General features: G+C 39.9%; 2 protein-coding genes across 3 annotated transcripts in view; one reads left to right on the forward strand and one right to left on the reverse strand.

Annotated features, from left to right (window-relative positions):
- Window positions 1-230: 230 nt before the first annotated feature.
- On the reverse strand, window positions 231-11,050 carry GPATCH11 (G-patch domain containing 11). Of its 2 annotated transcripts, none has more exons than XM_079720859.1 (9): window positions 10,933-11,050; window positions 7,201-7,272; window positions 6,050-6,276; window positions 5,266-5,307; window positions 4,372-4,492; window positions 4,160-4,250; window positions 2,051-2,158; window positions 1,055-1,136; window positions 231-346 (listed from the first exon to the last, which is right to left on the reverse strand). In XM_079720859.1, the coding sequence occupies exons 2-9, from the start codon at window positions 7,257-7,259 to the stop codon at window positions 291-293; spliced, it is 786 nt and encodes a 261-aa protein (XP_079576985.1). In that variant the 5' UTR covers window positions 7,260-7,272; window positions 10,933-11,050; the 3' UTR covers window positions 231-290. The 2 variants fall into 2 exon arrangements, with proteins under 2 accessions (XP_079576985.1, XP_079576984.1); XM_079720858.1 differs by having other exon boundaries at window positions 2,051-2,167.
- Window positions 11,051-12,137: 1,087 nt separating this feature from the next.
- Window positions 12,138-22,471, forward strand: part of HEATR5B (HEAT repeat containing 5B) — a gene marked incomplete at its 3' end in the record, with an annotated part of 90,738 nt that continues 80,404 nt past the window's right edge. The window contains exons 1-4 of the mRNA XM_079721084.1: window positions 12,138-12,278; window positions 15,737-15,948; window positions 19,448-19,556; window positions 21,134-21,283. Of these exons, the coding sequence (XP_079577210.1) occupies window positions 12,153-12,278; window positions 15,737-15,948; window positions 19,448-19,556; window positions 21,134-21,283 (597 nt within the window). The 5' untranslated portion in view covers window positions 12,138-12,152. The remainder of the gene's footprint in view (window positions 12,279-15,736; window positions 15,949-19,447; window positions 19,557-21,133; window positions 21,284-22,471) is intronic.

The following is a 22,471-nucleotide window of genomic DNA, read 5'->3' on the forward strand; positions in this document are numbered from 1 at the left end:
GAATAAGAGAGTTGGTGTCCTTAAATCCCATAAACGTCACAAAAGAGACATAAATTATAACTGCCCATGTCTATAATACTTGTGCTCTGAAATGGCTTTCCATTATGTTTTTGAAGCCAGTGAACAATTATATTCTAAAGTACAAAGTACTTCTAATGTACAAAAACAATGAAACATATAAAGGCCCTCTTTCTTTACTGGTATCAAATATTTGGAAATTCTAACTGCTCAACTGTCTATCTTTAGGAAACAATAACATTTGCCAAGCTTCTACTTTATTGAGAATAATCTTAGTCATGATCTGCAGAAGTTGGTCCCGGGCAATTTGAAGACAGGTCTTCTTTATCTGTAATTTATGTGAGGAAAAGGAACAATTAATACAAATTGCATAGTATGCTAGTCTAGAAAATTATTTCAGCATGACATGTATTTTGTAGCTGTGTTTGCTTCTTACTCTGCTAAACAAACCAGGAAAAGATACAACAATAACCCAAAATTCTTCACCTCTCATGTACAAAGTCCTTAAATTCAAGTTAGCAAAGCTGACTTGGGCAAGTGTGTTAGAAGAGAAAGCACTTGTATCTGTTAAGACATCTGACACATTTTAAACCATTTCTTTCCTTACAATGAAAAAACAATGGAGTGGATTTCAACATTCTGATTTTTATGGTTCAGGGATAGTATTCTACCTCAATACAAAAAAATTAGTTCTAAAAATTTACTATATTTTTCAGGTAGCTGAAGAGTCATGAAAAATAAAGCATGAAAAAAATTCAACATCCTCAAGTGATTAAAAACACTATTTCTTTTGAAATAGAAGACTGAAAAATTCCCTTCTGCACATTCAGTTTCTGAAAAGTTAAAAGCACCTTTAATCAACCCTCAATTATTTCTCTGTCCACTATTTCTTTAAAGCATTCATCCAACATGGCCATTTGGATGGAATAAAAAAATTTCCATTGTCTATGGGAAATGTGACTTTCATAAAAAAATCAAAGCTAAAATCAGAGTGTTTGTATTCAATATTTTTAAAAAGTATGAAGTATCTTCTTACCTTCATAGGCTGTTCCACACCAAATACAATACAGATGTTCTTCTCTTAAATAACTAGTCAATATTTGTAATTTTTCCAGTACCTAGATATAGGATACAAGCATATTAATAGTTCACATTGAACAGAACCTTGGTTTTCGGGTCTCTTAGATCATGCTGAATTACCCTAAGGCCCTAAATCTTCTACTACACGCTCAACCAGTTAGGAGAGGTGTCAAGGGCAGAATATATTAGAACATGTCCCAGTTTACTAGTTACCCTATTTTCACATCTGTCAGACACAACAGAGACCCCTTGTTAACATTTCAACAATAGATCTTGGCTGGCTCTATTAGAATCAGCATCCTTTAAAGACCGCTTCTACTTTCAACAAATCTGGGTGAAACTCTCTCTACCACTAAAGTTCTCATCGATGGTCTCCCAGTTAAGTGGAACACATGGTTTTCAAATTGTGAACATCTCCTACATACTCTTTTATACAAAGTAACCATAGAAATGTGTATTCTTTTCTTGAATAATCTCTACTTCCTTTGAATTGTGTTTTTTTGCTTTGTTTTGTTTGTGGGTGGGGGAGGGAGGTACTCAGAATCACTTCCAGGAGTTCAGCAGGAAACAAGGTAGAAATTAACATAAGTTACATTTGCAGCTAATCCATCATCCAAACTGAAACTGAGGTGAGAGGGTAGACTGAAGCTAAAGGGGAAAATTATATTAAGTTTTGCTTTGGGGTTCATGAAATAAACCTGTAACGCAGTGGTTCTCAAGGGGTGATTTTTTCCCCTCCGGGGAAAATGTAGTAATGTCTGAAAACATTTTCCGCTCTCACAAGGGGGAAGTGCAATGGACATCTGGTGGGTGGAGGCCACAGATGCTCCCAGATATCTCACAATGCACAGAACAGCCCCCCGCCTCCCGACAACAAACAACTGCCCAGTTCAAAGTGTTAATCGTGCCAAGGCTGAGACAGCCGGCTTACAGAACTGGTGCCAACACATACACTTAAGTCTTCACTCTCATATTCATCTTCATCTTGTTCTTTTTCTTCCTCTTCCTCTTCTTCAGTTTCCTCTTCAAGCCTCAACCAGTACCATGCCTCCCTGGGAAACTGAATATTCTGAAAATGTAGAATTATTCCCAATTAAACATAGCTAAACATAATTCTATCACAAGTATGTTCCTGTCAACATGAATTCATTCTCTCAATTAAATATTCACTGAGTGCTGCTTTAAGAGTAAAGCACTATGAACTATGGGGATGCAAAACCCAGTTAGAATACTGCCTCCCAGTTGCTGACAATCTAGTAGGGAAAAGAAGCTATGGGTATAAGTAGCTTAATGGGTATAAAATGATACATATCAGCGAGGAAATCTTAAGTATCACGACACATATTCAAAACAATGTGCTATGGAAATAGAGAAAAGAGAGATCGCTTCCAGCAATCTATTTACATATGAAGGAAATTTTACAAACATTTTTGAGACTTTTTTTTTAATTGAAGGAAACTTTTTTATTCTTTTTTTTAAAATTTATTTATTTTTTTGGCTGCATTGGGTCTTCGTTGCTGCGAGTGGGCTTTCTCTAGTTGTGGTGAGCGGGGGCTCTCTTCATTGCGGTGCGAGGGCTTCTCACTGCGGTGGCTTCTCTTGTTGAGGAGCACGGGCTCTAGGCACGCGGGCTTCAGTAGTTGTGGCTTGCGGGCTCTAGAGCACAGGCTTAGTAATTGTGGCGCACAGGCTTAGTTGCTCCGCAGCATGTGGAATCTTCCCGGACCAGGGATTGAACCCATGTCCCCTGCAATGGCAGGCAGATTCTTAATCATTGCACCACCAGGGAATCCCATTTTTGAGACTTTATTTTATTTATTTATTTTTAAAATAAATAAATAAACAAATAAATAAATAAATTTATTTTTGGCTGCGTTGGGTCTTCGTTGCTGCGGGCGGGCTTTCTCTTGTTGCGGCGAGCGGGGCTACTCTTCATTGTGGTGCGCGGGCTTCTCATTGCAGTGGCTTCTCTTGTTGAGGAGCACGGACTCTAGGCACACGGGCTTCAGTAGTTGTGGCTTGCAGGCTGCAGAGCGCAGGCTCAGTAGTTGCGGCGCACAGGCTTAGTTGCTCTGCGGCATGTGGGTCTTCCCAGACCAGGGCTCGAACCCATGTCCCCTGCATTGGCAGGTGGATTCTTAACCACTGTGCCACCAGGGAAGCCCCCCACTTTTATCTATCTATCTATCTATCTATCTATTTATTTATGGCTGTGTTGGGTCTTTGTTGCTGCAGGCGGGCTTTCTCTAGTTGCGGTGAGCAGGGCTACTCTTCATTGTGGTGCGTGGGCTTCTCATTGCGGTAGCTTCTCTTTGTTGTGGAGCACGGGCCCTAGAGTGCGCGGGCTTCAGTAGTTGTAGCACACAGGCTCAGTGGTTGTGGCTCATGGGCTCTAGAGCACAGGCTCAGTAGTTGTGGCGCACAGGCTTAGTTGCTCTGTGGCATGTGGGATCTTCCCGGACCAGGGCTCGAACCTGTGTCCCTGCATTGGCAGGCGGATTCTTAACTACTGCACCACCAGGGAAGTCCGAAGCCCCCCATTTTTGAGACTTTAAATGAAGTTATTTTATTTTGATGGTAATTGAACCATCAAAATAAAAAAGAAATGAAATCAAATCAAAAACTGAATTTTAAGAACCATTCAAATCTGAAATACATAGTAGTCTACCATGATTTTACTAGTTAGAGACACATTCGGTATTGGATATGGACTGAAAATAGGCTATTCTGGTTAACCAAATATCCTGGTGAACAGAATTTCCACACATAATAGTCCTGAGTAATCAATATTCAAATAAGTGGAGAACAGTTAAGTGTAAAAATGGTATTTTACCCTTAGAGGATAATTCAGACTACTCAGGTTCCTGCAGTAAACAAGTCATTATTATGAGTATCAGTTATCATAGATCAATAGTGCATCTTAAATGAAAGCTTTAGTGGGTAGGTACACCAGGCTTGGAGTTCTCTCTTTCTCTCTCTCTTTTTAACAATGAAAATACACAGCAAATCACTCTGGGTGCCAAAACACTTTACCAAACTGAAAGCAGGTAAAAAGGCTTACCTTCTGAGTATCCAATTGTTGACAGGCTCTCTGGCTTCTTCTAAGATCTCCTTCTAGCTTCATTTCATCTTGCTTATTTTTAAGTCGCATTCTGATTCAAAGAAAAAAATAGTACACTAGAGGTCTGTGCTCTCTTTATCCATTTTATATGTCCAAGTACCAGAAAACATACCACAATAAAGAAAAGGTGAAACTATAAACAGCTAAAATACCGAAACTGTTCTGCAGCTCTTTCTTCAACTTCTTTTTTCATGTGAATCTTTCTTCTGTAGCTTTCCAATTTTTCCTCTGCTTTCCGTTTTAGTAATGCCTCATGACCAATGCCACTTTTTCCTGCTCAAACAGGACACACTGATGAGAAATGTACTGGCTTTATATTTCAAAACATGACAACTTAAAATTTCTTTTTCTGGCCACACCTTGTAGCTTGTGGGATCCTAGTTCCCCAACCAGAGATTGAACCCGAGCCCTAGGCAGTGAAAGCGCCAAGTCCTAACCGTTGGACTGCCAGGGAATTCCCTAAATACTTACAGATTAAATGCAATACTAATTTGAGTACAATCACTCAAAATCATTTGATAAGGATGGGAGAAAACACTAGGGATTTTTTTTTAACCCAAACACATAATTTGATTTTTACAAAGATCATTGATCTGATCTAATAAGATGGTAATACTATACACATTTTTTCAAATTGGGAAAACAGTATCAACTGTCATACTTACATATAAATATGATGAACAAATAAAGTATATATTTTTTTCTCTTTAATTTGTCCAAAGTATTAAGAAAAACATTTAATGGATACATCTATCTCAGGATACTTTTAGGACACTCAGTGGACAAAAATAGCTTTGTGTTTTTAATGATTACAACACTTTTTCCCCTGTATTTTTATGATTAAAATTTTATTTTATACTGACTAAAACTTTTATTTTTAGTTTAAAAGGTCTAGAAGTTTAACTAAGAAACATTTTACTGAGGGTGTCTTATGATAAGAACTGTAATAGTACCACCATAAAAAGGTATTTATTAAGCAAATATATGTGCTAAATTTAAGTGTAAGTTGTTATTACTGGTAAATAGCCTCAAAAATAATTACATACCTGTTTTGACATTGAGAGGAATTGGTTCAACAATACCGTCTCCTAAAAAGAAAAAAAGAGAACAAAACACAAACTACTTTAGAAATTCTTCCTCAAACTACAGGTAGGTGCAGTATGCAACTTTATAATGTTCTATACTTATCCCCTTCAGTTTCAATGATACACAGAACTGAAACTGAACATCAGAAGGATTTTAAGAAGTGAAAACACTGATATATATCCAGGAGGGTGGGAGCCACAAGAGAGAGCAAAGCCTTGCGAGGTGAAGGTCAAAGCAATGACAATAAAGGAGAGGAGAGGAGAAAAACAGCTTACGGAAGCTACTATACGTATATGGCCTCTATCTCTTAATAAGCAATCTCATTCCTAAAAGAGAGGTGAGAACTGGGCTTCTCCAGCTGAGTGGTCACTCAGGCAGCTGCCACAGGTACAGAGCAAGCAGGGCAGAGTCCTGCCATCATCTCCGATGTTGCTTCACTGTCCTCTGGGCCACTGTACTTCTTAACCCTTCTCTTGTCACCATTCTTAGCTGCTGCCTCCATTGTAAGCCTCGTCCATCCCACTTGTTAGCGCCTTTGAGGCTGAGCTGGGCAGATAAGCAGCTCTTGATGGCACATGTCTAAAGTGGATGTGGGAGGATCGAAGTTCTCCATAAGCTTGCCAGCAACATAAGAGCCTAGGAAGCTTAAGTTGTTTCAATTTCTGTGTAGAGGGACAGAGATTAAAGAGTCATCACTGATACTCATCAATAAATTACAGCTGTTTATTTCTCGCTGTGACTCACCACTTTTGCCGAGTGCCTGACCACTTTTATATCCCATCTTCTGGAGCAAAGCAAACCCTTTGTTTTCACAGCCTAGTGCATTCTTCAATCCAATGTCACGTCTCTCTTGTTCTTCTTCTTTTAAACTCTTCTGCTTACTTTTCAAATTAGCTTCCTGTTGCTTTTCTTCTTTTCGACGGGCTTCTCGGATTTGCCTCAGCATTGGCAAGCCTGGTCTGACATCTTCTCTGAAGAATGAGGGAAAAGGTTATTTTGGACCAGTACATGAAAGTTTCTCATAGCTTTGCCAGTTACTCACTTGACACTACTTAATATTTCAGTGCTACCTCTAGGAGCATCTTTGTTGTCACCACTGTTAGAACATAACCAATGTCCTTTGAGAATGGCTGTGTTAGTTAAAATGATGAAGGCTGGTACCATATTGTAAGAAACTAAAAGTACAGAGTTGAAGAAATTAGTAGGTTCAGACTAATTTTTCTAAGAGGTTGGCTATGATAAAAAGCAAAGCTGGACAGCAGGTATTAAGAGGCGATGAGATGAAATGAAGTAAAACAGTAAATATCCTTGCGAGAGGGGAATAAAAAGAATCAAGGGCAGGAAAAAAACACATAGCATTAAAAAGGAAGAAGAGATTTCTAGTATCTTTGTACTATAGACATGTAGGAAGTATTTCCATGAAGCAATAAGACTAACTTCCAACCTCACCTTTAAAATCAGTGGCATTGTTTAGGGCTTCCCTGGTGGTGCAGTGGTTGGGAGTCCGCCTGCCAATGCAGGGGACATGGGTTTGAGCCCTGGTCCGGTTGGATCCCACATGCCACGGAACAACTGGGCCTGTGCACCACAGCTGCTGGGCCTACGCTCTGGAGCTTGCATGCCACAACTACTGAACCCCGCTCACCTGGAGCCCGTGCTCCGAAATGGGAGAGGCCACGGCAATGAGAGGCCCACAAACTGCGGCAAGTAGTGGCCCCTCCTTACTGTAGCTGGAAGGGGGCTGCGCAGCAGCGAAGACCCAACGCAGCCAAAAATAAATAAATGAAATAAATAGATTTATAAAAAATAAAAATATATAAAATCAATGGCATTGCTGAAAAATCTCCACTAATGTCTTACACATATCATTTCATGGGGTGTGCACATTTACTTACTGGACATTAATGAAGGAATCAGACATATAGTCCTCTTCTTCTGCCATGTTCCGCTTCATATGGCAAAACCATCTACAAATCAAATAGGATAAAGTAACGATTACTAATTTTCAGTTTACCAAAACGGAAATCAACCTGTATGCATCCCCAGCCGTGACCTTTCTCTAGAGACTACTCCATATTCAAGTGTCCTTCTGACACCCTTCTGGGTGGAGCTCTCAAACTCAACAATCCAAACAACTCATTCTCTTCCCCCTCCCAAGACCTCCTTCATCCTTGTATTTCCAAATTAACGTCACCACCATCTCCCCCTTCCTGACCTCTTATAAACCTCTGTCAACTCTTCCTCCGTATTATCCCCCATAGGCATTTTTTCCTATAGCCGTGACCACTGCTTTCGTTCAGGCATTTTTTTCTCACCTGAACTATTACAACTGCTTCCTAATTGGTCTCATTGCCTTTGGCCTCTCCTCCTCCAACCCGTCCTCTAGAACCTCTCCAGAGTGATTTTTTAAAAACATAAGTCAGGCCATGTTACTTGCCAGTTTCAAACCCTTCCGTAAACGTTACCCTGTGGGCGGGAGTGGGGGGAACCATCATTTTCACATGGTAGCCGGAGAGATCCTTCCTAATCTGACCTCTGACTCTCCTCTAGGACTCATTAGTCACACCACACGGTCTCTCTCATTGCCCTCTGAACACACCAGACAGTTCCCTCCTCCTAGGCCTAGGCTACCCTCCTTCACAAAAGCCCGTCCTGACCACTTCAGGCCTCTCTCCACAGCACTTTATGTTCACGCTGTTCATTTGTAACTTGATAAAGTTAACACTTCACTTATGTGGAAACACTTTTGAGGACAGTTTCTATCCAAAGTAGTTAAGATCATGTAATTATAAAGTACACTTCAAACTTTACTGTGTATATGCATTGCCCTGGGATCTTCTTTAAATGCAGAGTCTGATTCTGAGCTGGAGCTTGAGGTCCTGCATTTCTAACAGGCGCCCAGGTGCTGTCAATGCTGCTGGTCCAGTTGCTGGATACAAAAGCGGAGTCACCTGTTGCAGTGCACATATGCTGTTTTGGCCTGCTCACCATCCTTCCCTTTGGAAACCCGGCCCTCTGCCCTCCTTGTGGTTCTAGTAGAGGGTGGCAATCTTAGTACCATATACTCTCTTGGGCACAAGATGGCCAGTTATAGTATCTTATGCCCTAGCAAAGGCGAGGGGATGACCTAAACAGGGCAAGTAAGCATCTCTTTCCCTAATGATACGAATATATGGATCGCAGGGAAAAGAAGCTCTCTTTGTTGGGGTTTCTAAACTGGAAGTATGTGAAGCTGGGCTGTGGATGGCCATCTTCTTGGCCATTCGAAGAGATCCTGTTCTGCAGAATGAAGCCAGATAGAGACAGGCCTAAAGGCAATGAGTCTCCAACCCTAGTTCCAAGGCCCTGATTCCTGCAGCTCTTTCTTTAATGCTATGACCTACCATTCTTCCCAGCTACATAGGCTGATAAGTTTCCTCATTATTTAACCTTGTTTGAACAGGGGTTCTGTCAACTGTAACCAAGAGTCTGGACAATTACACTGGATGAAAACAGTATTACTGTACTGGTTTTTATATTTTTAATGTATATCTTCCCAACTAGGCTGTAAACCATAAAGATAAGTCCCCTGTATACCCACTGCCTACCACTGTGTCCCAAACATCATAAATCCTCAGTGTTTAGCTATGATGAGGATAAGAAGGGTCTTTAATTATATTTCTTATTTTGTAGTAACGGAATACTTTCTTCCTGTGTCGCCATGTCTTATTTTTTTAAAATCTTCTTGTAAATCTATCAATACAGAAAACTGCATAAAATAAACGTGTAGCTTAGCGCATTTTTATGAGGCAGACACTCTTGTAACCATGTGGTAGCCTCCAAGATGGCCCCCAGTGATTTTTACCTCTTGGTTTTCAACATCCTTCCACAGTGAACGGGTTGACTTATGTAACCAACAGAATATTGTAGAAATGGTGGAGTGTGACTTCTTGGTCATAAAAGACACTACAGCTCTTAGATCACTCTAACTCTGAAGTTAGTTAGATCACTCCCTCTGAAGGAAATCAGCTGTTATATAGTAAGGATATTTAAGCAGATCTATGGAGAAGTCCACACAGGAAGAACAGAGGCCTCCTGTTGACAACCAGCACAAACCTGGGAGTGACATGAGTGAGTCACCTTGGAAATGGATCCTCCAGCCCCAGTCAAGCCTTCAGATGCTCACTGTGGGCTGGCATCTTCCTTACAACTTCTTTTTTTAATTTTTATTTTTTGATTATTTATTTATTATTTTTTGGCCACGTGGTGCGGCATGTGGGAGCTTAGTTCCCCAAGCAGGGATCGAACCCACGCCCCCTGCACTGGAAGCACAGAGTCATAACCACTGGACCACCAGGGGAAGTCCCCATTACAACTTCTTAAATTCCAAGCTAAGTTAAACCACTAACAAACTCCTGACCCACAGAAACTGTGAGATAATAAATGATTATAGTTATTTCAAGCTGCTAAACTTTAGAATAATTTGTTCTACAGCAAAAGATAATAGAAATCATCACCCATATCAGCAGATAGAACCCTGTCAGCCCCCCAGAAGCCCTCCCTGTCCCCTACCCTATCGCGCCCCTTCCAGTCACTTCCTTTTCCTTATGGTTTCATCATCCACACATGCATCCTTAACCATACAGCTTAGTTTTGCCTAATTTTCCTTTTATTATAATACAATAAGTTAAAAGTATGTAAGATTATATCCAGCACTTGTGGTAATTCACCCATTGTCTCTAAACCTCAGATTCTTCATTTGTAATAATAGTATTTTTATACATAATGATCTAGCACCTACCGAGTGTATCAAACATTTTTATCCCATTTAATTACCATTAACAACTCTGTAAGGTACGGACAGTTAGTCCTGCTTTAATTAAGACTCAGTATGGCTAAATGACTTGCTCAACACCACAAAAAATCTACGTCTCAGAGCTCTTTCTACTGCAAATAGGATTCGATTATTTTTAAGGGAACTACTTAGCTCTAAAGTGCTATGCAGAGGGGTTACAGGTTTTTTAAACCCCCTTTTTATGGGTACTCTATACTTTAGCATCATCTGTTCCCATAAGGATAAGGATAAACTTCACAAGGCGATAATCCTAGCAGAATGACGGTGGCTTGGATCACAGTGACAGCAGTGTAAGTGGTGAGAAATGATCAGATTCTGGGTATATTCTGAAGATAGAGGTAACGGGATTTGCTGCTGGATTGGCGGTGGTGTGGGAAAGATGGATGTCAAGGATTACTTCAAGGCTTTTGGTCTGAATACCTGGAAGAATGGAGTTACCAGTTTTTGAGAGCGGTTAGACTGTAGCATCAGGTTTTGTTTTTGTTTTGTTTTTTGGCAGATAGTGGGCAGGGAGGTGGCAATAAGAGTGCTGCCTCACATGTACTGAGAGTCCCATTACACATCCAAGTGGAGAGACGGATGTACAGTAGAAAGGTGACAAGGAGCGTGTCAGACCCAAACACTCCTCTCAGGGGCCGCTGATCCCTTCCCTGTCGCGCCCCTCCCAGGTGCAAGCGTGCCACAGACGCGACCACTCACGGGTGGGAACATTGGTGATGGTGTGATGGGTAGTCACAGCCAGTGCACAGATCACCGCCCTTCATCATTCCACCAGGCGCCCACATCTCCTTACCTGGCAGCTCTACTCTCCCCAAGCCAGCTCGCGGAAGCTAGCGCTGCGCAGACGCTCACCAACCTGCGCAGGATCTCTGGGCCTTCGCTCCCACCTGAGTTTCCGCGGCCAGTGTCAATTGGAAACAGGAGGCAGGCGGGGCCAGGCGGACGTGGTTAAGTGCGCTTGCGCAGGATCAGCCTTCCGCGCACGCGCTCTCCTCGCGCTTCCGGCTGGCAGAAGTGCGGGAGGCGGGGCATCCGAGTCCTTTGGCTGCTGCTTCTAGCTGCGGAGCTCAGCTCGTCTGCCTGTGCCGGACTAGGAGGTGAGGCCGACCCGTCCGCCGCCGTAGCGTGCACGTTGACACACACACGCACACACAAACACACACGCACACGCACACACACACACACACACCCCAAGGCCCCCACTAGGTTGTCAGAGGTCTGGGGACGGAATTCGAGTTCGTAATGAACATTTGCCCTTTTCAGGCGCCGGACTTGGTTCCGAGTCGCCGCCTCCTGGGGTTGACAGCCCGGGTGACCCGGTCGAGGCCTGAGTCGGCCTCGGGCCCGGCGCTGCGCTGCCTTCCTCCAAATAGCCGGGTTTACCCGGACCTGCAGCGCGCGCGGCCTCTGCCAGCTGCGTTCCTGGACCGCCCGGCGTTGTCGCTGAAGCTTCGGCCGCGGGGACCTGGCCTCCCGCCGCCACCTCACCCACGTAGGAAGACTCTCGGAGCCTTCCAGTGTGGGATCTGTGTGCTGGGACGTTTTGACCTCCTCCTGGGGCAGGTGCAGCAGGGGAAGCGGAAGGGTGCTGTGCACCGAGCAGTGGAAGAGGAAAAAGGAGGATGGGTTGTCAGGCTCGGCTGGTGTTTGATTTCGGTGCTTCGGTTTTCCCGTTTATGGAATGGGTTAATGACGTGTTTTGCTAGGCATTTTCCTTCTGGAATAATGCCTTATTTGCAATATTTATTTTAATTTTCCTTTGAACCCATTATTCATTCTTCCTCACCAAGCATGACTTTCCTTTGTTTTTGTTTGCACCCTTATCCTTTAAAATTAGGTTCTCAGGTTTTGCCTCAAGGAAGTTATGTAAGTTTCCTCCAAATGAAATGAGAAGTAAAGCCTTATTTTTCATTTCTTAGTGATTACATTTGTTAAGTTTGACTTTTAATATTAACAAGTACTTACAAGTATTTTAAAATTGTTTATTTAAGGTGTGAAATTAAAACTTCAGTAATGGAGTTAGCCCACAGTTTATTGCTGAATGAAGAAGCTTTGGCTCAAATCACTGAAGCGAAGAGACCAGTTTTTATCTTTGAATGGTTGCGATTTCTTGATAAAGTCGTGGTTGCTGCCAACAAGGTATGGTATTACTTTTTTTCTAGCTGGGTTAACATATATAAAGACTATTATGTGTACCTGATTTGTAAGCAAACACATAATGTTTTGGAGGTTGTGGGTCATTTGTGGAACTTGACAATATTACACTGTACTGTAGTTAGAATTTGTCTGTCCTTTTCTATCCTGTGGCAAAGCCCAAACCTCGTTTAAATCCAGCTTATTGCCTGGATAGAGACTTCATGTTTCTACCTGGACATCTGAATGTGAGTGGAGAAAAACATGATTATATGATTGCTGTCACTTCTTTTTTTTTAAATAAATTTATTTATTTTTAATTTTGGTTGCGTTGGGTCTTGCGCGGGCTTCTCATTGCGGTGGCTTGTTGCAGAGCACAGGCTCTAGGTGCACGGGCTTCAGTAGTTGTGACACGCGAGTTCTAGGCTCAGTAGTTGTGGCACTCGGGGCCAGTAGTTGTGGCACTCGGGGTCAGTAGTTGTGGCTTGCGGGCTCTAGAGCACAGGCTCAGTAGTTGTGGTGCACGGGCTTGGTTGCTCCGTGGCATGTGGGATCTTCCCGGACCAGGGCTTGAACTTGTGTCCCCTGCATTGGCAGGCAGATTCTTCACCACTGTGCCACCAGGGAAGCCCCAACTGCTGTCACTTTAAATTCATTATCTACAACATCAAGTGGTCCCTCAGTGCTGTGTAGCAATTCCAATACCTTCACTTGTCTCTCTGAAGAGTTAATAATAGGCTTTTCTTTCTTTTTGCTTCTTCCTTCACAATCTTTTCACCCAAGTTACTTTTCATTATTTGTGTGTTTATTTTCTGTCTTTAAAATTAGATGCTGTCTTTAAAATTAGGTGCTTTCCTCAAACATCTGAGGAAAATTTGGCCGTCTGCTCAAATTTTAGAGTGAGTAGTAAAAGTTTTCTGGTCAGGGTGAAGTGTGCTTCGCCATAGACTAGTCCAATTCTTTGAGGAACCCCTTTAGGTTTTTCTGAGCTAGTCATTCCCTATAAGAGACTTTTTTACTCTAGTGTCCTAGGGTATATGACTAGGTGCCTAGGTTCTAGGATTTGGGGGAGAAGGCTGGGGACTTCAACATTCAGTGTCTAAACTTTTACTTAATCCCCCTGTTTTCAGTGCAGTTTTCCCAGCCCACAGCTGTGCCCGAGCTCACTAAGTTCAGGATGGAGGAGAGAGATGCGGGAGTCTTACAGCTTCTTAAATAGATTCTCAACCATTCCTTCCATTTCTAGGCACAACTTTACTGTCTCTTCCATAAGCATTTGGGGCCTCAAAACAAGAGCAACAACGAACAAACATGAGCTTTTCAGGGGTCCTCTGTTGGAAGTTGGGGCTCTTCTTAACTTTCCATATTGGGGATACCTGGCTTCTATATTTTGCATTGATTCTTTTTCGGTTTTCTTTGCCCTTTTATATTGGTGCTTTTTTTTTTTTGGTTGCCCTTTAGTATACTTTTAGTTTCTGGAGAGACAGAGTTAATGCATGGATTCATTTCCAGTCTTTAACTAGAAGTTTCTGTTTTCTCTTAAACCCACTCCAGCTGGATATTTGTTGCTTCCATTACACTGAAACAGATCTTGTATTGCCCAAACCAACAGTCAGTATTCTGTTTTAATGGAGCCGTCAGCAGCTTTTGACATATCTGATCCTCTATCTTAAAGCACATATCTAATCCTCTATCTTAGGCACAAAATATCTTTTTTTGTTGTGAAATTGAAACATACAAAAGAGTATATAAAAAGTATATCCAAATTATGAAGCATAATAATATGAACACCTGTACACCCTTCACCCAAATTAAAACATAAATTGTTATCATTACTGTTGCTGCACAGTTGGTGTGAAGTTTTTCCTATTTGTGGTTCCCAAGACACTATTTGCTTTTAATTCTACTCCTACTTCACTAGTTACTCCTCATTCTCTTTTGCTAGCTCTTTCTCAGTCCTGGGCACTCTTTTTTTATTTTTATTTTTAAAAAAAACACACATCTTACTCCTTCAGTGATATCATCTAATCTCATGATTTTTACTGCCATCTATGTGGTAATGATTCCCAGATATCCAACTAGCTACTCCACCTCTTTCTCTTGAATATCTAAGTAGCATCTCAAAGTTAACATATTTAAAACTAAGTTCTTGATTTCACTGTCTCAAACCTGTCCTTTCCCCAGTGCTTTCTATCTCAGGAAATGACCGTATAATCCTTCTGGTTGCTCAGGTCATAAATCTTAGAGCCATTCTTCACTTCCTTCTTTTTCTCAAACTCCACATCATATTTATCAGCAAATCATATTGGTTCTCTCCCCTAAATATATCCAGAATTCAGTTACTTCGCATTATTTCCATTGTTACCACCCTCATTTCTAGTCGGATTATTGCCACAACTTCTTAGGTGCTCACCGTGCTTCCAGCCATGTACCTTGTAGAGTATCCTCAGCTCAATAGTCAGAAAGACCCTGTTAAAGCATTTAATCGTGTCCTTCCTCTGCCTCAGACTCTCACTGGGAATAAAATACAAAGTTCTTACAATGGTGTATGAGGCATTGCATGACCTGTCCCCTTCTGTCGTTCTGACTTCATCTCCTGCTACTTCCTCTGTCTTATTTTGCTCCGGCCACACTGGCTTCTTGCTGTCCTCAAGCATGCTGAGTATGCTCCCACCTCAAGGCCCTTGTACTTGTTCCCTGCCTGGAATGTTCTTCTCCCAGATATCTGCATAACTCACATCTTCACTTCTTTTCAGAGATGCCTTTTTCTTACTAATCTGTATAAAACAGGAAGAACTCACAGTACTCATTTGTTTATTTGGTAAACTCTGGTTCTCCCCACTAGAATGTAAACTTCAGGAGGGCAGAGACTGTCTGTTGTAATCACTCTTGCATTTGCACCCCAGTACCTAGAATAGTGCATGGCACATAAGTGCACAATAAGTATTTCATTAATGGATGGATGAATTCTCAGCATTGATTATGTAGATCTGAATATTTCTTCTGTTGCCTAGAGCTCTTCAGAGTTTCTTTTGGTTTCCTTTACTGACCTATAACTTTATGAACTACTGACTTTGCTTTTACAGGGGACCCTAGCTGAGTTCTAAGATGTCAATTGTCCATACACCCAATATTTTACATCCTTTGACTGACTGTTGGTTTTATTTTTTAGTAAGTCAGCATGGAAACTTTTTGGATATAGAGTAGTCACTTTTATTGGCAGCTAACTTTGTGGAATTGGAGGAGAATGAGGAGAATATTTAATCTAGGAAAGAATGGTTCATTTTTTTACTGAACTCTTCCTTATCTTGAAAATTCTTATTTATGGTTTTATGCCTAATGTAATATAGATTTTAATTATTAGAGTGCCTTAACTGTTAAGTATTTTTAAATTTTCACTAAAAGGTTACAAAATTATATATAAGAAAAAAACTGATGATGTTCTTTATTTTTTTTTATAACAGACTGATGTAAAGGAAAAACAGAAAAAACTTGTTGAACAATTAACTGGATTAATAAGTAGTTCACCTGGACCACCTACGCGAAAATTGTTAGCTAAAAATCTTGCAGCCCTTTATAGCATTGGAGATACTTTCACTGTTTTTCAAACACTTGATAAATGTAATGACATTATCAGAAATAAAGATGACACTGCAGCCTACTTACCAACAAAATTGTAAGTACTTACTTTGAGATTGACCCTTGAAACTTGTTTTTTCAGAGTAGTTTATCTTAATAAGGGCCTGCTGATCATAAAGACCCCTGTGTAGATGGAACCTGAGACATGCTGCTGACAGTAAAAGCTCTGAGTAGGTCTGGGAAAGGGGTTCTATTTCAACATATGCTCCATTGCCCCTGGGACTTTTAGCAAACTACAAAGAATTAGTATGATGTCAGCAATTTGCACAGGGGTTTTTGGTAATTTTGGGAGGCGATAATATTCTTGGCTGGGATGGAAAGAAAAGTAAAGATTTTCTAGGTGATGAGATTGAGGCAGGAATGGGCAAACTATAGCCCAAAGGCCAAATCCAGCTTGCCACCTATTTTGTAAATAAAGTTTATTAGAATACAGACATGCTCCTTCATTTAGGCAGTGGCTGCTTTCACGTGTAAATGGCAGAACTGAGTACCTGAGACAGAGACCATTTTGCCTGCAAGTTTGCTGACTCCTAAATTAAGGGCTTGACCCAATTTCAAGCCCATACCTGTGGTCTGGGTCAAGGGCAGACATTTTCAGAGCAAGTCTTGAGGATAATGGTGTAGGGATGCATCCTGTGAAAAAGTCAAATAAGAAAATCAGGAGTTATTATAGTACAGTGAGGAGTGTTGTGGGCGGGAAAGTAACACCTGAGTAAACTTAGCTGTGGTGTGATGGGATAGCAGTGTCAACAAAGCCTTCTCAAAGAAGCATCAGCCAAAGAAGATCAACCATCCAGGAAGGAAATATGGAAATGAGTCAAGTAAGGGGTTAATATGGGAAAAGGGGAAGATGGATGTGACAGGTCACGGACTGGCAAATTTTATGGAAAGGGCCAGATAGTAAATAGTTTTGGCTTTGTGGGGTATCATCTCTGTTGCAGCTACTCAACTCTGCCATAGATGGTATGTAAATAAATGAGTACAGCTGCGTACCAATAAAACTATTTACGACAACAGGTGGCAGGCTGGATGATGGGCCACATTTGGTCTGCAGGATGTGGTTTGCTAACCTATTTTCTAGACAAAGGAAACTGATAATTGGAAACAAGTGGCTTATTTATAGCTTATTTACAGTGCTTACAGAAAGATACAAAATAGTGGGGGGAGTAAGTTGAGGGGAAAATGATGAGTCCAATTCTGGGCATGCTGAATCTGGAGTCCAAGTGGGAATATCCAAGTGACAGTGTGTAGTAAGCAGTTGGAAATCCTGGTCTGGATTTCAGAGACCTGAGCTGAGAAGGTCATTTTGGTGAGTAGAGAATGAAGATTTTAGAGTAGGCTGAACCCTTTAGTATGGATAAAGTTACCTAGGAAGAGTATTATAATACTGTGTGAGAAGAGAAGATAGCAAGGATACAACTTTAGAACACCAACATTCAAGGAGCCAGGGCCAGTATAATAGCTTAGGGGAAATGAAGAAATTATTCTGAACCCAGACATTGATTGTTAGGTCTGTTTTCAACTTCATAGATATGTTGTGATTAAGTTTTGTATTGTTTGGGATAGATGTAGCTCTCAAAAGTTTTAGAAGAGATTAGAGTGTATTAGTGTTTTCCAGTTTATTTTGGAGTCTGAAGCTATGTTAATAGTTTTGTGATTTAGTTCCCTACCACTTGGCAAATCCACACGTAATTTTATAGTTCTGGCTAAGTAGACTTTATTACATATTACATATTATTCATACATATTTCCAGTGGATTCATGGGTTCTATTTAGGAATCCACTAATATGTTCTGGCAAGTGACCTCAGTCATTTTTAGCTTTGTTATCAGCCTATAGAGTATTGAAAAAAGCATGGGATTTGGAGTCAGAGAAGTGAAGGTCGATTCCCTGATTCTACTGTTAATTGCTTGTACGATAGTAAACTATATTTAATCTCTCTCAGCCTCAGAGTAACTTGCTCAGGACACATAGCTATTGTGTGACAGGTTCTAGAATTTAGGTACAGATCTGCCAGACTCCAGAGGATACACCTTTATCCCCAGCTCCTGCCTCTAAGCTAAGCTCAGAGCTATTCACTTATTTACTGTTTACATGAGTGATGGTAGGGTGATTTCCCTACCATGGGAAGAGATGGGCTGCTGTTACATTTCTTCTTCTGTGTAGTCAGGTGTTCTGTTAAACCCATTTAGATTAAATTTTACAAGTAATTGCTTATTATTATTTATATATTAAGAGGCAGACACTGTGAGCAATACAAAAATGTATAACCTTCTCTGTTTCTGGACTTTACATTTCCATTGGCAGGGCAGGATAAGATATAGACATATAAAATGGTCAAGTTGCAACACAGGAAACGATATAATTTTGTCAGAATGAGTGGTTGACATTTTACGTATAATGAGAGAAGAGAGGGATCATTGTGGATGGACATAATTTGGAAAGTCCTCAAAAGGAAAGGTTGGGTTTCTTTCCAAAGGATGGGTATGATTTGTTATGTAAATATATGTTTATTCTCTTATTTTCCTAACAAAAATACAATTTGATTATCCATAGTATCTGTTACAATTATACAGAATAAACAAGGTATTCTTTTAAAAAATTTTTTTAATTGAAATATAGTTGATTAATGATATTGTGTTAGTTTCAGGTGTACAGCAAAGTGAGTCAGTTTTATATGTATATATAGTTTTCAGATTATCTTCCATTATAGGTTATTACAAGGTATTGAATATAGTTCCCTGTGCTGTACAGTAAATCCTTGTTGCTTATCTGTTTTATGTATAGCAGTTTGCATCTGCTAATCCCACACTCCTGATTTATCCCTCCCCCCTTTTCTCCCTTTGGTAACCATAAGTTTGTTTTCTGTGTCTGTGAGTCTGTTTCTGTTTTGTCTATTGGGTTCATTTGTATTATTTTTTAGATTCCATATATAAGTAATATCATATAATATTTATCTTTGTCTGACTTACTTCACTTAGTATGATATTCTCTAGGTTCATCCATGTTATTGCAAATGGCAATATTGCATTCTTTTTTATGGATGAGTAGTATTCCATTGTATATTTACACCACATCTTCTTAAACCAGTCATCTGTTGCTGGGCACTTAGGTTGTTTCCATGTCTTGGCCATTATAAGTAGTGCTGCTACGAACATTGGGTGCCTCTGTCTTTTCGAGTTAGAGTTTTCATCTTTTCAGGATATATGCCCAGGAGTGGGATTGCTGGATCATATGGTAGCTATATTTTTAGGTTTTTAAGGAACCTCCATACTGTTTTCCATAGTGGCTACACCAGTTTACATTCCCACCAACAGTGTAGGAGGGTTCCCTTTTCTCCACACCATCTCCAGCATTTATTATTTGTAGACTTTTTGATGATAGCCAAGAATCAACAAGGTGTTCTTGAAAGTTGAAAATTAAGGATTTGTGGCCAAAAGTGTCCTGCACAAATACAAATTGATTTCTGAAAATAAGTAAAATATTATAAAATTATTAATCTGAACAGTGACTGGTGAAAATGTCACTTCTTACAGGGCTGCAGTGGCTTGTGTTGGAGCATTTTATGAAAAAATGGGGAGAATGTTAGGCAGTGCATTTCCAGAAACAGTAAATAATCTTTTGAAATCCCTGAAAAGTGCGGAGGTAAGTTTTACAACAAATATTATTTACATGTTTTGCTTGTGGTGGGAGTTAGATGTTAGTTAAAAATATATGTTGCCTTTTTTCTGTCAGTGTAGTACTTATATTGCTTAGCAAGAGGGTAATTTAAAATTATTACTTGCAAAAAAATATTACTTGCCCCTTGTTTTAATGTACATTACCTCATATTTCAGGGAGAAGGGAAAGAATGCTTTACCTTGACAAAGAATGGGTTTATGTATTATTTAGCCCTAGGGATATTTTTGTACTGCCATATTATTTTTTGTGCCATAGCTAATGTATTAGTTTCCTATGGCTGCCATAATAAATTACCACAGACTGGGTGGCTTAAAATAACAGAAATTTATTGTCTCACAATTCTGGAAGCTAGAAGTCTGAAATCAAGGTATCAGCAGGGCCGTGCTTCCTCTGATAGCTCTTGGGAATAGTCCTTCCAAGGCTTCTTAGCTTCTGGTTGTTGCTGACCATCCTTGGCTTTGGTGGTATTCCTTGGTTTGCAGATGTATCTCTCCAATTTCTGTCTCCATTGTCATATGGTGTACTCCCTATGCATCTGTGTTTTGTGTCCAAATTCTTCTATTATAAGGATACCGGTCTATTATAAGGATACCAAATTCTTCTATTATAAGGATTAGGGTCCACCCTAATATAGTATGACCTCATCTTTACTTGATTTCATCTGCAAAGACCTTATTTCCAAATAAATTCATGTTCACAGGTAACAGGGCATAGGACTTGAACTCATCTTTTGGCAGGACAGTATTCAATCCACAGCAACTAATATGAAGTAAAAATAGTTCTGTTTTGTCATGTCAGTTTGGTGTTACTTCTGAAAATTCCTTGTTCATTTGGGGTTAACTAAGAATAGACCAAGCACTGGTCTCATAGTCTAATTCTTTGTCTAGGAAAGCTAAAGATTTCTTGGACAACACCTCTTCTGGGAACTCTTTGTCTATTAATTTATTAAGCAAGAATTGAGGACATATTCTCAGGCATTAGGCATATAAAGATGAATAAGTTCTACTCCCTGACCTCAAAGAGCTTACAGTCTAGTGAAAGAAATCTATGTTTGAATAAGTATACTGTCAGAAATATGAATCAAGCACAATAAGAGTATAAAAACTAGAGTTCAAACTAGTCTCAAGAAGTTGATAGTTTGGAATATATCTGTGAGAAGTTTTTAAAATGTGTTGGATGTTTTCTTCCTCTTTTAGATGGTTTATATTCTTAAGTACTCTTTACTTAACTTTTCACATTCTGAAAGCTTGGATCCTTGAGGTATTATATTGAAGCTTTTGAATTTGTCATGTTCTCATTATTTGCACTTCAGTAGATCATGGAAACATAAGAATATGTTTACTTATTGTAACCTAATTTCTCAAATAATTATTTTGTTGAAGTTAATAATTATTTTTACCTTTCAGGTACGTTCTAAAATACTTTTTTATTTTTCATTACTTACTATTTACGTTTAGAGGTAAGACCATTAGGCCCAGAGAACTTTTGTCTTTTGGTATGTTCTTATTTAAACGTAGAATTTGCTTTATGTTCTTATCTAGTCTCAAGGGCGAAGTGAAATCTTAATGAGTCTACAGAAAGTTCTAAATGGACTGGGTGGTGCAGCAGCTTCCTGTCATCGTGATATTTATAAGAATGCGAGGTCTCTCTTAACTGACAGGTCAATGGCTGTTCGATGTGCAGTTGCCAAGGTTAGTACTCGGCTGTTTATAATGTTGCTCCTTATCCTGCTTGCTCTGAAACAGTCAATGATTTTTTTTTTCTTTGAAAGTTTCAAAATAAGATGGCATGATTTTGGTTCCCATGGATTAGTTTCATTTCATTTTCTAGAATTATATATAAAATGGAATCAGGTGGTATGTGCTTTTTTTTTTCTTTTTGCCTGGCCTCTTTCACAATGGCATAATTATTTTGAGATTTCTCAGTGTTGTTACATGTATCAATAGTTCATTCCTTTTTATTGCTGAGTAGTATTTCGTTGTATGGCTATGCCACAATTGGTGGATTCCTTCGCCTATTATGGACATTTGTGTTGCTTCCAGTTTTGGATATTACAAAAAAAGCAGCTGTGAACATCTGTGTACTAGTTTTTGTTATCGACACATGCTTTCCTTTCACTTGGGTAAATACCTAGGAGTGGAATGGCTGGATCATATTTTAGATTTACATTTAATTTTTGGAGAAATTGCCGCTGTTTTCCAAAGTACTATGAGATTTCCTCATTCTCCATGTCTCACCAACATTTGGTATTGCCAGTCTTTTTAATTTTAGCCATTCTTATAGATATGTATAGCTATCTCATTGTGGCTTTAATTCGCATTTCCAGACTAATGATCATATTTTTAGGTGCTTATTTACCATCCATATCTTCTTTGATGAAGAGTCCATTCAAAATTTTTGTGCATTGTTTTATTGAGTTACTTGTTTTCTTATTATAGAGGTTTTTTTTGACATCTTTATTAGAGTGTAATTGCTTTACAATGGTATGTTAGTTTCTGCTTTATAACAAAGTGAATCAGTTATACATATACATATGTAGCCATATCTCTTTCCTCTTGCGTCTCCCTCCCTCCCACCCTCCCTATCCCACCCCTCTAGGTGGTCACAAAGCACCGAGCTGATCTCCCTGTGCTATGCGGCTGCTTCCCACTAGCTATCTATTTTATGTTTGGTAGTGTATATATGTCCATGCCACTCTCTCACTTTGTCCCAGCTTACCCTTCCCCCTCCCCATATCCTCAAGTCCATTCTCTAGTAGGTCTGCGTCTTTATTCCCGTCTTGCCCCTAGGTTCTTCATGACCTTTTTTTTTTAATTTAGATTCCATATATATGTGTTAGCATATAGTATTGTTTTTCTCCTTCTGACTTACTTCACTCT

The sequence above is a fragment of the Hyperoodon ampullatus genome (genome assembly GCF_949752795.1).
Source record: "Hyperoodon ampullatus genome assembly, chromosome: 15".
Classification (NCBI taxonomy): Eukaryota; Metazoa; Chordata; class Mammalia; order Artiodactyla; family Ziphiidae; genus Hyperoodon; species Hyperoodon ampullatus.

What these genes read in the sequence shown, in the direction of transcription:
- GPATCH11 (XM_079720858.1), bottom strand. Translation starts at nt 7,259, where the DNA reads ATGAAGCGGAACATGGCAGAAGAAGAGGACTATATGTCTGATTCCTTC. An exon ending in TCAGGCACTCGGCAAAAGTG is followed by an intron (nt 5,308 to 6,049) that starts GTGAGTCACAGC and finishes TTTTCTTTTTAG; the next exon opens with GAGACGGTATTGTTGAACCA. An exon ending in AGAGCTGCAGAACAGTTTCG is followed by an intron (nt 4,251 to 4,371) that starts GTATTTTAGCTG and finishes TCTTTGAATCAG; the next exon opens with AATGCGACTTAAAAATAAGC.